A 12,508-nucleotide genomic window follows, 5' to 3' on the forward strand; every position below is an offset into this window, starting at 1 on the left:
GAAACCGTCAACGCCATTTATACAACAGTAAGCCAAAACTAGTAGCGCCCTCTGAACGAGAATCAAATTTTCGTGATTTTCGAGGCACGTTTTTTCCTTAGACTGTATCCATCTATTACGGAGTTATATCTATCTTTGGCTGTTCGCATAAAAAACCGCAAATCGATGTACAGGTTAGCCGTTTGGTACACGTATACTAGAGGTCAAAACAAAATTTTCGACCCGCAGTTCCTAAATCCCTTGGTGAATTTTCCCTTGCAAAGAAACAAATCGCCTAGTGGGTTATTTCTCTCCGTGGGGGGGTGGTGTGGCGACCACATACATGTGTGAAGCAACCTTTACAATAATAACCACGGCAAGATTAAGCCTCAGAATAATGACTAAAGCAAAGAAGCCGGGCAAAAATAAAAGCTTGGTAAAAGATATCGTATTCACAACACGCTATTACTTTTTGTCTATGAGTGAGTGAGACAACAATCCGCAAGTTCTTTCGTTTTTTTCAGTATTGTCATAAGATGAACTGAGGGAAATGTCAAATGGTCCTATTATAATATAATCCAGCCAAATAAAATATATGTTCGTTATTTCACAGGTAGGTGCCAACTGTAACAACTTGACATAGTCGTATTATTTTAGTTGAAATATTTCGGGAATTTCAGCGGTCATCTTGGTTTATTTTAATTATATTGTTGCTATTCCTGAAATGATTGTTGGAAAACGTGCTGAGTTGTGTGATCGAGGGCTGTAAATCGCATACAGGAAGAAAAGAAAATACGCACGAACCGATAACCTTTAATCGGTGAGTTTTGTTCAATTTTGAAGAAATTAATTTATAGGACCTGATCCTAAACATAGAAATCGATATGTTGTTTATGTAATTATTACTTGCATTCAAGTCTATATAGATTTTTGCATATATTTTCGAACTTTTCTGCTAAGTATGAAAGGTTATATTTTTGGCATAGTGATGTATCGACCTCAGATCAATAACCTATCGACATTTACAGCTTTCTTATAGTTTGGCCCAGGACTGTCTCATTTTAATTGATCGACTGTACCTATAGTTTTCTTTGTTCTTACTTACTGACAGATTGTGTTTGCCAGACTATAGTTTAATACTAAAAACCGGTCAAGTGCGGGTCGGACGCGCGCACCAAGGGGACCGTACTTTTTAGTATTTGTTGTTATAGCGGCAACAGAAATACATCATCTGTGAAAATTTCAACTGTCTAGCTATCACGGTTCATGAGATACAGCCTGGTGACAGACAGACGGACAGCGAAGTATTAGTAATAGGGTCCCGTTTTTACCCTTTGGGTACGGAACCCTAATAAAAAAGACATTAATGATCATTGATGAATGTTCCTTTTATTAATATTGTTGGTCACAAAACTCAACTTTTTATTTCAGATTTCCAAAGGACGAGGAATAGGGGATATTACTGCAATGTTCTGCCACCAGAGTGCAGCACTAGCTTTTTTAGTGCACCGTAGAGTAACTTATTCATACTGTACCTTTAACAGGTTTTTGACAAGTTTTCAGGGGACCTACCGGAAAACTCGAATCCGAAATTTCGTTATCTACCTGCCTCTTTATCGCTCGAATACGCAAGAGTGACAGAGATGTTAGATAACGAAAGTTAGATTTTCTTGTTTCGCGATATATCCTCAGATTGTGATAGTGGCGCCACCTACGCCGAGTTTCGCGTAATATTCCCTATTATTAAAAAAAAAAAATATTACACGAACTTTTTTTTTTTCATTTCCTATTTGGTACAGTCAGCTGCAGAGAAAAGGTACCCCACGTCCATACTAATTTACAGAACTTTGTATGCAGGGGGGGGGGGGGGGGGTGCCTTTTCTCTGCAGCTGACTGTACATGACTAGAAACTATACTTAGTCTTTTAGCATTAGAAAAAACGGTAAACCATTTCCACGTGTCTTTTTATTGACAAGTTTTTTTATAAATATAGCAATATTTTACTTATGAAAGCAAACGTATGTAAATGATCGTATATTATATTTGTTGTGACTTATTTTCAAAGTGTTTTTCGATAAAACGACACGTTAAGATCGCTCGCCTTCTTTCTAATGATAAAAAAACGAGAGGTATAGTTAGACGGTTCTGCGTGGTAGACTGCAAATGAGATAAAAGCTATATTAGGTACATGCATTAATCCTCATATCAGGCGGCTCTTTGATTCCAAGGATTGCATAATTTTTATACTTTTTAATGATTTTTAGAATATGAAAAAGTTATGCAATCCTTGTATTCAACGCATTTCATTTCATTTCAACGAGCCGCCTGCTACAGATTTCTTGAAATTGCCGCGTTTTTTCAGGTTCAACTTTCATTAGCTAGACTATTATCAATTTTCCAATTTCGTGATTATTCTTTTACACGGCACATAAACTTATGCATAATTTATCGATATAAAAAGTCGACACAGTTACATCCCTAGCAAATTATCAAACTTATGACACCGTACGTAAATGAGAAATAACAAGCATATATGCATCTCTTTTCGGCACATTATCTAATTCGTAAGGAAGTAAAGTACGGGTATATATACATATTTGCGAAGCATTTTTGCCCGACTTCTATGCTTTAGTCATTATTCTGAGGATTAAGCTGTCAAGTGTCAGGTAGACATATAGAAGAAAAGGAGATTTTACGACACGTGCATGGTTAAAACTATGGAATGTAGAGTTAGTTACAACTAATAATTATTGTATATGTAAGTATTAAACTTTGTATTCAACACAACTCGCGCTTTTAATGTTCCTGCCATCAACTCACCGCACTCCCACAGGACGATAATACTTCGCGCCTACATTTTTTGAATTTGCTGCCTTTTTCTACTGACAAGATTTGCTTGACCAACTATATTATAATATTTTAAAAAATAAATTTCAGGGTTGCCTTGACAAAAAAAGACAAGATTTGCTTGACCAACATGAATCTAGTATAACTGGATCGGTCATGAGTGGTGGGGGAAAATGACCGAACGGGATAGTCTTATGTATCTTTCAGTAGGAGTAGCAGAGAAAGCGCTATTATTGTTTGTCCTTGTCATAGTTTCACTTTTCCACCGCTGCCACAACCGAGGTTGTGGCAAACAAATAAGTACGTGACATGTCATGTTTGTTCGTTGCTTGTTTAATTATCGTTGTTTTGTATGAAATTGTGCTTTCTCTTATGAAATATAGTGATGGATAGCATTTTGAATGCTTGAACTTTGATAATATACTGGTGAATTGTTCTGTAATCGGCTGTAATAGCCGCTCTGAGCAAAAATATGAGATCATAACCTTTCACACGTAAGTACGGTATTTTACACCTTCCTCTTAACGCAATATGTGAGAATAACATCGTAAAATTACGTTACACTCAAAGCAATGTAGAATCAAACGATTTCAATAAAAATATCACAATTATTTACGCAAATTAACAAAACATTATTTGTAAAATTATCCGCCCAAATTACGTAGGTAGGTAGGAGTCTGAGGTCAGCCATTTTTAACTTCGTCTTAATTTAGCTGCATAACAATCATGTTAGGGATACCAGATGAAAATATCATATATTTATGGGTAATTTTGACCTCGAAGTTTTTTCGTACTTCTAATTCCAAAAAATAAATAAACAAATGTTGTGAAGATTAAATGTGGTGTACATTAATTGGTGTGATTGCGATTTGTGATTTCTTTAAATTAAAACCCATAATACATTTTATTTACTAAACATGTTTAGTTTTGTACCACCTGCGCGAATTATAGGAGGTATTTCATTGTTCATACGCCTAAAAAGAGCGGCCCATTGACATTTTATTTAACATTTTTTTAATACCGTCAAACAAGCTAACTTTGCCTCCAGGGTAATCGCCCCAACGTGATATCAAATATTGGGGTAATTTTTACCAATATGGTATCCCCACGTTTATGACGTCATCTATGTCTATCCCTTACGGGCGCACGCGTATAGCTGGTCTATGTAATGCTAGGTCTATGTTGACCAACTATATTATAATATTTAATAAAATAAATTTCAGGGTCACACGCACGCACTTAATAAACTGGCAACAGTGGCAACATTACAGATTTCGAATTTCAAATTCGTTAAACGCTTCTCTGTCTAATGTATTCAGCGGTGTGATTCTTTGAGTTGTTGTTGTTTCCCTGATTTCTTTGTTTGCAAGGTTCCCGAAAGTGAAACTGCAGTATCTATTGGAAAGTGTCTTTATTTTTCTTTATAAATACAAAGTGCCTACTGGATAAGTGTTAAAATTTTGTTGGATGATTTTTGATAACCTTTACAATGCCAAAAGACTCAAAAGAGATTTACTATTCGGATAAGTATTACGACGAGGAACATGAGTACAGGTAAATAAATAGTATAAATAGTTAATACTAATAATACCTATTAATTGTTTACATCCTCGAATAGCAGCATTGATCGATTCACTTGTTCAGTTAACTTAACCTTACAATGAAATGTTCTTCATCATCAGCTCAAGGGTATTGTAGAGTTACTCATAACTGTGAGGCCTTAATCTTATCCTGTTGTTTTTTATTTCGTTAGGGTCCCAATAATTAAATAACCTTTTTTTAAATATTTACCCGTCATACCTTTAATAAACCATACACTCTCTTTCTGTTTTTAGGCATGTGGTGTTACCAAAAGAAATGGTGAAACTAGTTCCCAAGGATCATTTAATGTCAGAACAAGAATGGCGAGGCATTGGAGTGCAGCAAAGTGAAGGATGGGTTCACTATATGATGCACGAACCCGGTAAGAATAGCTTAGTCATAGGGTTCTAATTTGAACAAACAGAATATGGCCGATGGATATTAAAATTGAATTGTATTTCCAGTAAACCTTTGTACATATTGGAAAAAAGAAAAAAAAACCAGCCATGTGCGAGTCGGACTCGCGCACGAAGGGTTCCGTACCATGACGCAAAAAATGCCATAAAAAAATTACGTTTGTTGTATGGGAGCCCCACTTACATATTTATTTTATTCTGTTTTTAGTATTTGTTGTTATAGCGGCAACAGAAATACATCATCTGTGAAAATTTCAACTTGTCTAGCTATCACGGTTCATGAGAGACAGCCTGGTGACAGACAGACGGACAGCAGAGTCTTAGTAATAGGGTCCCTTTGGGTATGGAACCCTAAAAAGCGATGTTCCCGTAGAACTGATTTCTAGAATTTTGAAAACTTAATTAAAGGTTCCTACTCTACAACAGAATTCTAGAACATTCTTTATATGTATAGGTAGGTAAGTATGTATTTTGAAGTGATGTTTAGTTTTATATCAAGGATGAGATTGTTATTGTTTTATTATATTTACTGACTAGCTTTTGCCCGCAACTTTGTCTGCGTGGAATCAGTAACAGCAGCTAGAGTAAGTTTAGTGCTTGGAAAAAGTCTAATAGCAATCATTCAATTTGAGCATGATATGCACACAAATTATTAGGCAATTCATTAGTTATCTCAATTCCACCATGTTCCACCCCGTTTTTTCCCCTTTTAAGGGATGATTTTCGGGATAAAAACCTATCCTATGTCCTTCCCTGGAACTCAAACTATCTCTATGCTAAATGCTTCAATTGAATCGGTTCAGTGGTTTAAGCGTAAAGAGGTAACACACAGACAGACAGACAGATTTTCGCATTTATAATATTAGTATGGACTAGTATGGATTATACTTACTGTAGATTTGCTATACAAACAAAAACCATATGGCAAGAAAAAATGTCTGGTGCTAAAACAGGAATTGGAAGTTAAATCTCTCATTTTATTGTGTTGTTGTTAAACACAACTGTGTTATAAATGTTATTAATACTTATGTTTAATGACTGTATTTACTGTTTTTTTCAGAACCTCATGTTTTGCTGTTCCGCCGAAAAAAGACCACCCCTCCAGAGAAGAAGTGACAGTATTTATGGTAACTCATAGTTATCAATTGCCCATAGCAGCTAGTGTCTAACAGTGAATAGTGATTTTTTTTTGTTTTGTTTCCTCTACTGTTATGGGCCAATATCTTGATCTTCATTCCACATATTATTAAGTGTTTCATATTAATTAGTGTATAAGAATCATTAAACCAACCACAAGTGCTATTCTACCTATTATGTGATAGATGTAACAGTTGTGATAGCCTAGATCAGTGGTCGGCAACATTTAAGCAGTCAAGGGCTACATAGTAGTTAACAAAGTTGAAGCGGGCCACACTTTATTAATAGTTGTGACTTTATCAGACATTGTCGTTTGTCAATATTACCTACATACAAAATAGCAAGGGAGGCTCGCAGACCGCCTGTTGCCGACCATGGAATTATCTTATACTAAAATATCTTTATTTAATTGTAAGAGTCAATACATAATGAATAAAAAATTGTTACAATTACCAAAAAAATGGTATATTAATTATAAATAAACGTCCCTGTATCTCTATGTCAAGGAAATTGTCAAAATTAATAATGTGATGTGATTAATTCGTGTCCTGACCCACAAATAAAGTAAGCGTATACAACAACTCCTTTTGGAGACATGGACTAAGGTAACCCGGTGCTGTATCCATCGTACCCATATATATCACAAACAAAACATCAGACAAGCTCCAAGTAAGTATTCTTTCAAGCGGATGTTACGTAAGCATTTGCTAAAACAAGAGTTTGAATAATATTCATCAATATTATATTTATAGTATGTATGTATGTATGTGTCTATTATTTAAGTAAATAAATATTATAGGTGTCGTTTTCAAGCAAAAGGTACCACATTGTCGCTTGCCAATAAGAACCCTCTAACAGGTTATTCATATAAAGATGCAAGCAAATTTCGTCCTCATTGTAAGCGACAATGTGGTACCTTTTGCTTGAAAACGACACATGGGGCATTTCACGTCAAGCGGGCAGAAAAAAAATTGTCAGGTTCTGGATTTTGTTCTTAGTTGGATTAATTGGACCTATATGTGAACAAAAAAATTAGGCATCATTACTTTTTTAATATATTGCTTCGTTAAAAATTTATACGCATTTAAAAAAACTACAAAATTTGAGGAACGGATTTTTTAAAATTATTGTTGCAATTCTTTCAATGGATTTAATAATAACTAAATAGTGATTATTTGAGAATATTCGTTGATTTCCTAGAAAATTTATAAAAAAAAGTTTTTTATCTTTTTTTCATATAACAAACCGGAAGTTAGTATTAAATATCTTTTTTTTTCCAACTTCGCATTTTTTTATATTTTTTATTTTTACACAATAATTTAGCTTATGGTGTACTAATGTCCTATAATCTTTTTTATAATGGCATCTCGATTGGTTTTGAAGATTCATGAAGTAATTCGAAAATACTGCGCGACGCTCCGTACTATGTAGGTAGTTCTATGTGGCAGTTTTAATGGCCAATTACGGGTTTTTTTTACTTTTGCGTAACGGAATTAAAGCAATAAACAATATTTCATCGGTTAAGATGTATAAAAGCAAATCATGTCTCATTCAATCGTACTGAAAACAAAACACAACGTTACAAACAAAAGATATGTAATACTAACTTCCGGTTTGTTATATGAAAAAAAGATAACAAAAACTCTTTTTATAAATTTTCAAGGAAATCAACTAATATTCTCAAATAATCACTATTTAGTTATTATTCAATCCATTGAAAGAATTACAATAATAATTTTTAAAAAATCCGTTCTTCAAATTTTGTAGTTTTTTTCAATGCGTATAATTTTTTAACGAAGCAATATATTAAAAAAGTAATGATGCCAAATTTTTTAGTTCACATATAGGTCCAATTAATCCAACTATGAACAAAATCCAGAACCTGACAATTTTTTTGCTGCCCGCTTGACGTGAAATGCCCCACATAGGATTTCTTACACAGATTGACAAAGTCCCACGGTAAGCCCAAGGAGGCTTGTGTTATGGGTACTCAGACGATATATATAATATATAAATACTTAAATACATAGAAAACAACCATGACTCAGGAACAAATATCTGTGCTCATCACACAAATAAATGCCCTTACCGGGATTCGAACCCAGGACCATCGGCTTCACGGGCAGACCGGTCGTCAAAACCGTCGCCGTCGAACCGTCGTCGAGGTCGGTATTTATAGTGTGCAATGTGTGTGTAGGTATGTTTGTATTTATGTAAAGCGAGGTTTAAAGTAGCAAGAACAAGAACTTGCATGCAATTTTCATTACATTGCAGTATCTGATCAAACTTTTATATATGTAGTTTATAAGTATAATTTGCTTTTCTTCTAATTTATTGTTTTTTTTTTCTTTCCTTCCTTGCACCAATTGTAAGTGTCTCTGTTTGGCCCTATGGTTGACTGGTAGAGAATGCCATTTGGCATTAAGTCCGCCATTTGTACATTGTTGTATATATTTTGTGCAATAAAGTTTAAATAAATAAATATATAGGAAAAATCGTACCTATACCTACTTGTATCGCGAAGGTATTAAATGACAGCTCAAGAAATGGTGATAATGGCGGGTATGCATTCATAAAACATTGAAGAATAAAATGTCACAAGCCAACTAAAACAGTGTTGTATAGTTTCTTAGAACACTTATTATACAAATATTTACCGTTTGTATGTAGCCGTCGTATGCCGCTACGAGTAGGCAACAGGTCCCCGCACCCGCCGTGGAGAATACCGCCAAGGGACGTTTCCCCGTGTAGTGCACCAGCGCTACGCACGCGCCAGAACCCAATATCTGCACGATGCCCAGGATCAACGTGGCGTAGTACTTGTCTATCGGAGCTTCTAACATCTGGAATATGGACACCGCGTATGTCTGCGCGAGCCCATGCAAACACATTAGGCACAAATTATGATCAACAATAAAATTACCTACTAAATTGACTAATCATTACGTTTTTAATAACGTAATAAAAAAAATATTTTAATTACCCCGATGTTATTTATACTAAAATTTGGCGTCTAACAGAGTTGTCTTGTGTTGTGGGCATTAATGTAATGATACATAGAGTCTTACTTTGCACAGACTTGAACACAACGAAGTAAGGGAGTGTTATTATGAATACGTCGTATTTTCATAGAAATTTGTTTTAATGCTGACATGGCCACACTTTGTCATTGCAAATGCCATGCATAGTTAGTGGTCATGCCACAATTTCGCCGGTGGTAATTTCGCAAAAAATGGTTTTTAACCATTTCATCTCAAAACTAAAATAATTTCATAAAATGTGTAAGCGGTATAAGTAGGTAATACACTGATTTCAACTTTTACGATTTTTACTCATTGTTATTCAAGTTAATAAACAAGACCAAGTGTGGGTAGTTCGAAAAACTCGCGCGCCTGTAAGATGTTGATGTCAACTTTAGCCAGTCTTTTCCGAGACGACGGGGACAACGCCGTCGTCGAAACGTCGGAGGTAAATTTAAAACTTATTTTACGCGATTAAGTCTCGTCGTTGTGAGTTGCATTTTCACAAGAGTTTGAATTTTGAGTTGTTTCCTCATGTTGGCTGGTGGGATTGACTTTTTGATAACTTTTAAATGAAAAATATTTAATAGCGTTCATTTAAATTTGATTTGTATATACCTATTAATGTTTTATAGTTAGTATTTTCCTCCCGTCGATGTGGAGAAAAATAATTGTGTTTCACGCGGTACTCTCGGTAGCAAAGTACCTATGTTTAACCCTCGTGCCTTGAAGCCCTCGTAAAGCTCAATATTCCACTGGTCGATGATGTAATCTTTCGCTTGCTTTGACTTTAATTAAACTCCTCGTGCTAATATTGATACCCGAGGTTAAAACAAATAACTATCGTTTTGGGAATTGGCGTACGCAATCTGTAAGTAATAACTAATAACTATTTCTTTAGATAAATATAACGAGAGCTCATAATAGGTCCTGTATTTATCCGTAGGTATGCAAACTATTGTAGTCCGCGATACTTATTATTAGAAGAAACTGATAACATGTCTGGGATTAAGTGGTTTTTATCATGTTAATGTTTTATCGAACACGAATGATTCAACGTCTGTTAAGATTGTCAACGCAGGCTTATCTCACAATCCATGTGGAAAGCTTTGTCGATGTCATGAATGATATAATCTCAGTCTAGAAAGAGGGTCACGTTTTACATAGGTCTGTAATCGCTGTATCTCTTCATCCATCTTCATCTAACAATCATAATCTAGATTTAGACAGACACACGGACAGCTACCTGATGGAGCGGTATTCGACATGCGTTAAGTGACGTTTCGTGTTGAACTTCAGTTGAATGGAAGAAATCGTGTGTTGTCAAATAGGTAAATTTGACATTAGCAATCCACAGTTAGGTGACAACGAAACCAAACCGAACCACGCAGAGTTCAGAGCCATTTTAAACCGTATAGTAGTAAGAAAACAAAGTTGATTTTTGTTGCATAATTTTTTCAATGAATGAGTTTTGGTGTACAACCAAATGATACTTTCCACAGTTGATGAACAAATGATTCATTCCACTGTTGAACTGATGTTGAAGCCGAAACTGACAGTTGTGCATCTCGAATAGGGCCCCTGATGCCGCTGTACATTGCGATGTTAGCCAACGACAACGTAGAAACTATGTACATACATAATATGTCAGTTTCAGATATGGTAGAGATTTCGTCGAACTTCAACAAAACTCAAGTATCTAAGTAAGGATTAAGCATATACCTGTAACGTAGTCATGCCGCTGAAATGCCCAATGAAGAAGCAGTAACTAACTAGAAAGAATGGAAACAAAAATGTTCTCTCCAGGTAATACGATATTTTTTCTCTAATAGTTTCATTCGAGTCCTCTGATTGCACTGAAAAAATAAGACAATCATTATCATCAATAATGTACTAAATAAATATTTACATTTTCATCGAGTTTTTAAATAGCACTTAAGAGGCCGGTGTCGATTTTAGTCGCAAAAATGTAAAATTGATAGATTTAGTCTGTGAAATTGTACACATTTTGTTACCTAATTGAAATAACAAGTACTGGTTTCTATTAGCACGTCTTCTTATCTTGCCTTTTATCAGATCACTTTTTTGAAAACAGACTCACTAAATTAGTAATGATTTTTTCCCCTCACTAGCTCGGAAAGCCGTCTTTTATCCATTAAAACAAGCGGGGAAAAACGCATTTTATCCACTAGTGGGGAAGTAATTTGATCTTGAATGAAGCATGTTTAAGTAGCTTGACAGATAACAAAACGTTAAACGCTCATAATAATGGTTCGTTCGATATTAATTATGTATAACTAGCAGAAGTACACACACACCAGCTGAAAGGTGGCTTAAAGGCTTTGATCTCAGTTGTATTGTGCTTGTTTATCATTTCGTTCTAATTAGATAGGTAACTAATAAAATTATTGACTTGAATATAGGTATCCGAGCAAGCAAAGAAGCTACTAACCAGCTATTTAGCTCCCAATTGGTATGTTACCTTTTTTGTTTTTATATAATGCCTGGATGTCTCGTAGTTCTTTCTCTACGGCACTGGAGTGAGTCCATCCACGAAGCCATTGGAGGCTCTAGAAATATTTCAGCGTCTCAGCTTATGTTATCCAAACTGCTCCACAACAAAAAAAATCACAACAAACATACAAAAATATCAGTCATCTTTGCACTAACTATGTATATCTCGCACATCCTCCGTGCCATCGGCTAGTCTTTTTCTTGCCGCATATCTTATATCATGCATATATATATAGTACTTATTTAATAGTCCTAAAGTGCATTTAGACATAAATGACACCAGTTAAATACCTATTTCTCACTCGTCTTTAGTCTCTCAATCTAAGGTACTGAGAAATACAAGATTTACTTGTGTTAGGTATCTATTTGAAAACATGTTTATTATCGCGGTGATACTTCACATTTCAAACAACTACTTAATTACTTGACGATACAGTGACAATGTTGTTGAAGGATATTATCAAGAATCAATCAATAATGGCCCTCAAAAGACAAACTTGAAATTAGTCTTACTTAGACCAAGTTACATATGTAAACTACGACCAACTGAGTGCAACACGTTATAAGCACCTAGGCTTTATTAACAAATTTATTCATTTCTGGTGTAGGCATCCTATTAAATTGCGCAAAAAAGCAGCGTCTCTGCTGAGCTACAGTAAATAAAATTAATTGACATTAAGTACTTACTACTTATGAAATAAAACTATGGAAACGGATTATATCGCGTATATTGAATTTATAATACATCTCGACGTTTCGAACCCTTTACAGCGTTCGTGGTCAACGGGTGACGGGGTGGGATTGGAGATCTGACTGCAGCGCTGTACGCCACTTGCCACTTGTAGCGTTAGGTATCTAGGGCAGATGAGTGACAAGGCCTAGGCTACAAAAATAGTGTTTAATTGGGGCTTAAACGCGTGGGTCGTTAGCCTTTTTGGTGACGGCACTTGGATCGGTGTGTAGCTGGATGTTACTGTCCTGGCCTGGCGTAGTGGCAGCCCGGCGTTTAGCGCT

At 35.3% G+C, this 12,508-nt stretch overlaps 2 protein-coding genes across 2 annotated transcripts in view; one reads left to right on the forward strand and one right to left on the reverse strand.

Moving 5' to 3' along the window:
- Positions 1–12,508, reverse strand: part of LOC134754481 (facilitated trehalose transporter Tret1-like) — a 75,141-nt gene that overhangs the window by 13,926 nt on the left and 48,707 nt on the right. The window contains exons 7-9 of the mRNA XM_063690814.1: positions 11,463–11,550; positions 10,703–10,836; positions 8,618–8,827 (exon numbers count right to left, since the gene is read on the reverse strand). Of these exons, the coding sequence (XP_063546884.1) occupies positions 8,618–8,827; positions 10,703–10,836; positions 11,463–11,550 (432 nt within the window). The remainder of the gene's footprint in view (positions 1–8,617; positions 8,828–10,702; positions 10,837–11,462; positions 11,551–12,508) is intronic.
- On the forward strand, positions 4,079–6,421 carry LOC134754457 (cyclin-dependent kinases regulatory subunit-like). Its single transcript, XM_063690790.1, has 3 exons — positions 4,079–4,380; positions 4,662–4,789; positions 5,884–6,421. Exons 1-3 carry the CDS (start codon positions 4,316–4,318, stop codon positions 5,937–5,939), a joined length of 249 nt encoding a protein of 82 aa, XP_063546860.1. The 5' UTR covers positions 4,079–4,315; the 3' UTR covers positions 5,940–6,421.

This window comes from Cydia strobilella, chromosome Z (genome assembly GCF_947568885.1).
Source record: "Cydia strobilella chromosome Z, ilCydStro3.1, whole genome shotgun sequence".
Classification (NCBI taxonomy): Eukaryota; Metazoa; Arthropoda; class Insecta; order Lepidoptera; family Tortricidae; genus Cydia; species Cydia strobilella.

Excerpts from the sequence above, each read along its gene's own strand:
- LOC134754457 (XM_063690790.1), top strand. The coding sequence starts at position 4,316 with ATGCCAAAAGACTCAAAAGAGATTTACTATTCGGATAAGTATTACGAC. Across the intron at positions 4,381-4,661 it reads GACGAGGAACATGAGTACAG|GCATGTGGTGTTACCAAAAG; the intron begins GTAAATAAATAG and ends TTCTGTTTTTAG. Across the intron at positions 4,790-5,883 it reads CTATATGATGCACGAACCCG|AACCTCATGTTTTGCTGTTC; the intron begins GTAAGAATAGCT and ends TGTTTTTTTCAG.